Here is a 3505-nt window from a genome sequence, read left to right on the forward strand (position 1 = left end):
GAGCATGGCCAGAGCCCAAACATGCAGCAGGGCTCCGGCAGAGGCACTCGGGCCACTCAGAGGTGCAGCACTGAGCCCACAGCCCGGCTGCCAGGGGCTGCAGAACAGCTGTTTCCAGCTGCGCTCACGGGGTGCAGCCCCGGCAAGGGCTGTGGGTGACGAGGTGCACCCTCGCTTTTCCCTGTGCTTTAACAAAAGCATTGTATCCCCAAGCAAAAACATCGACATGAAGCCATCAGCAAGTCAAACATTACTGTGACCATAATAATTTTTTAAACAATTCTGCTGCTGCAGCTGCTGCTACGAACACAGATCAAGCAAACGACTCTCCCGACTATGACCCAAACCGGCCACCGGGGCAAGAGGCAACCTTTGGCATATGAGCAGGACGTGCTTTCCCAGAGGGGTTGAAGGAGCAGTTTCCAGTGATTTCCAGCTCAGCCCCAGGTCTGCCGCCGTGTCCTCCTCCGGCCACAGGAGCCCAGCACAGCCCTGCGAGCCAGCGCTGAATGCACGGAGCGGCACACGCGTGTGAAGCACACAGCAAGGAACTCTGACAGGAGCACGACGAGCATTCGGACCCTGTAACCCTAAGAACATCGAGATTTGGTAAAACCGGGTACAGGCAGATAAAGCAGCACTTCACAGCATATAACAGAGATGCCCATTCACACTGACAGCTGTTACACGTTTTCTTTGTTAACAAAGAAACAATAGAAACAACGTAAGAAATCACTTTTTGGACCACGTTTTCCCTGTTGCTCCAATACTTTCAAAGTGTTTTATGAAACTACTGAATGGTAACTGGTTTTGTACAGAGAATACACAGTCAGTTGGTTCTGTGGTCCAAAAAAACCATGCTCTTTTTTTTTTTTCTCCTCATATCATGCATTGGGATGCAATCAGCTTCTTGTCAATCATTAGTCAGAAGAAACAAACACATTTTTTAACAACACAAATCTTCTATAAGTAACATTTTCTACAGCAACCATCAGCCAGAGCTATTTAAAGTGTTCCTAACACGTCCTTCTCTCCTGCTGCCTGCTTTTCTAATGGAGGAATTTTCCAGTCCCTGCGACACCTCCCCTGTAAATGCAGTTATTTACAAGGAGATGGTCCTTGTGGAGAAGGACCTTAATGAAATTTACAGTTGCTAAGGTACATTTGTAGATGCTGGCGCTCACACTCAGACAGAACAAATGGAACTCGTTGTGCAGCTCTGGGCTGGGCCAGCAATGTAATTAAAGTGCAAATAAAGACAAAAACCACAAGCCAGGCAGGTCCATTTTTCATCGCCAGCGTTAAGAAGCATCACGACTGTGTAAGAGATGTCAGATCAAATAGGCCTAAGTCACAATCTGTTTTAAACTTCAGTCTCCCTGAGAAGATTTAAGGGAGGTATACGGTGATATAGCCCTATTTCTTCAACTGGCTGAGTATCATTGGAAAAGTAAGGACACTTTTCCAGCCAATTTATGTTTTCAACAGTGCTAACACCTGTGTTTTATACTATGATGCCCTTTACAGCATTTGAGCTCACTTCCCATGCAGCTACAACAGGCCACTCTTGATGAGGAAAATACAAGAAGTACAACAGCTACTTTAGAAATGACATCTGTCCACCTGGTACGTCACAAAAGCAGAGGCTCTGAAAACATTTACAAATAGCACATTTTCTCGAACAAAAGCAAGCGATAATTACCAGCTCAGATAAAAATACATACTTTGTGTTTGCTGGCATTCCATGTTTGCCACTGACACGTTCAGTTTTACAGCTAAGTCAACGCCAAATGGCTGAACAAAACAAAACAAAACAAAAAAAAAAACAAAAAAAAAAACAAAAAACAAACAACAAAAAAAAAACCAAAAAAGACGTCTTTCAAATCACCAATTCCACATAAAACAAAACTGCCACTGCAGCTCCAAGTGTTCACTGCTGATCACCACCTGCTGCCAGGTATTTATACAGACATCTATTTCTCTCCACAGTGTGTCCAGAATGTGCCCTGTAGCCTGACTTGTCAGAGAAGCTGCAGGAGGTGCAGGAAAATAAAGTGCCTCTTGCAGAGCTGTGTGCTCCCCATCCCCTGCACCACTCCTCTGGGTCCCTCACCCACCCACCCATAGTTGGCAACTATGTACAACTATTCCACCAGTCCATTTGCTTCCCATGCTGCAAATACTCTCACTGATGAAAAACATATTTACAAATACTTTTTATAGATACAATCAGTCGCCTTAGAAAAGGTGGACGAGACATCTAAAGAAGAAAATGTTTTGTAACAAGTAGCATGAAATGTACAGCAGGTGTTTCGAACAACTGCAGATCTGAAGTTACTAGATGCTGTCTTAACATCACTCCAAGTAGTAGATGAGTGCTAAAATCCTGCTTTTTCAATGAAATTAACACAACGAGAACACCACAGCCATTACTGCCTCAGTGAACACATAATTAGCCATCAACCCAGCCACCTCACTTTGCCTATTTATCCTAACACACCCGAGTCTATTACCGCCATTTAAATCTGTACCCTTGATTTGCCACGTGAGATGGCTGCAGTGAGTGCCTGTTCACAGGAAAGTCTCCTGTTTTCCAGGAAATCATGGTCCCTAGTGCCAAACATGATCTTTGCAAAGCAGCAATCGCTTAAGCCAGGTAGGAAGGGTCTTTGCCTTTCACCTCCAACACAGGTTTGTGTTGCCTGAGAGGGAAAGGCTGCGAGACTCTGTATCTCTTATTGGCACTCTTGTCAGAGTGTCTCTGGCTGTGTTTGGGTGGTGGCAGGCGTGGTTCCCCATCCCAGAGCTGTGTGCAGGGCTGTGCAGGGCTCAGGCGGGCAGCCGGGGCTCGATCTTCAGGGACAGCTCGTACAGGGTGTCCTCGTCGATGATGAGGGTCTTGTCCAGCAGGTAGTGAGTGACCTGGCGTGGGGAAACACAGAGGGACAGGCTGCATGGAACTGACACAGAAATCTCCCAGCTTTCCTTCCCTTTCAGCACATTTTGGGTCCTGAGATCGCCTTGTGTTGTTTCCTTGAGAAACCCAGCAGCTGCTTGGAATGCTGCTGGCATGAGGATGCACCTGCAGCACTCTGAGAATTAATTAGGATTAATTCCTCTTAGGAATGGGCAAATCCTTTGCCAGGTTACCTCAGCCCAAACTGCCCTTTTGGAGTCTGAGATGAGCCTTCTCTGCAGGCACTGACCAGCTTTGGTCACAGCTGCATCACCCCCGAGAAGGGCAAAGGGACAAAGAATTGCAGGATGCCCCAGCAGGTGCTTGGGGCACCTCCTGACCCTCATCCCAGGACCTCAGGGCCGGGGGAACACACCTCCCTCTGAACCCCTCACACCCTCCAAGGCTGCAGTCCCCAGAGACCTCCCAAAGGAGCACAAAGCTTCTTTAGAAGGCATCAAACAAAGCGGTCCTGCGGGGTGAGGGTCTCACCACCCCAAGGACCTATCCATGCATCTGTCTGTCCTCTTCTCCATGCGTGGCAGCAGC

General features: G+C 47.4%; 1 protein-coding gene across 1 annotated transcript in view; it reads right to left on the reverse strand.

The window, feature by feature from the left end:
* Positions 1-2829: 2829 nt before the first annotated feature.
* RASGRF2 (Ras protein specific guanine nucleotide releasing factor 2) overlaps positions 2830-3505 on the reverse strand; it is a 152377-nt gene continuing 151701 nt past the window's right edge. The window contains 1 exon segment of the mRNA XM_031061921.1: positions 2830-2922. Within this exon segment, the coding sequence (XP_030917781.1) occupies positions 2830-2922 (93 nt within the window).

This window comes from Geospiza fortis, unplaced genomic scaffold, assembly GCF_000277835.1.
Source record: "Geospiza fortis unplaced genomic scaffold, GeoFor_1.0 scaffold43, whole genome shotgun sequence".
Taxonomy (NCBI): domain Eukaryota; kingdom Metazoa; phylum Chordata; class Aves; order Passeriformes; family Thraupidae; genus Geospiza; species Geospiza fortis.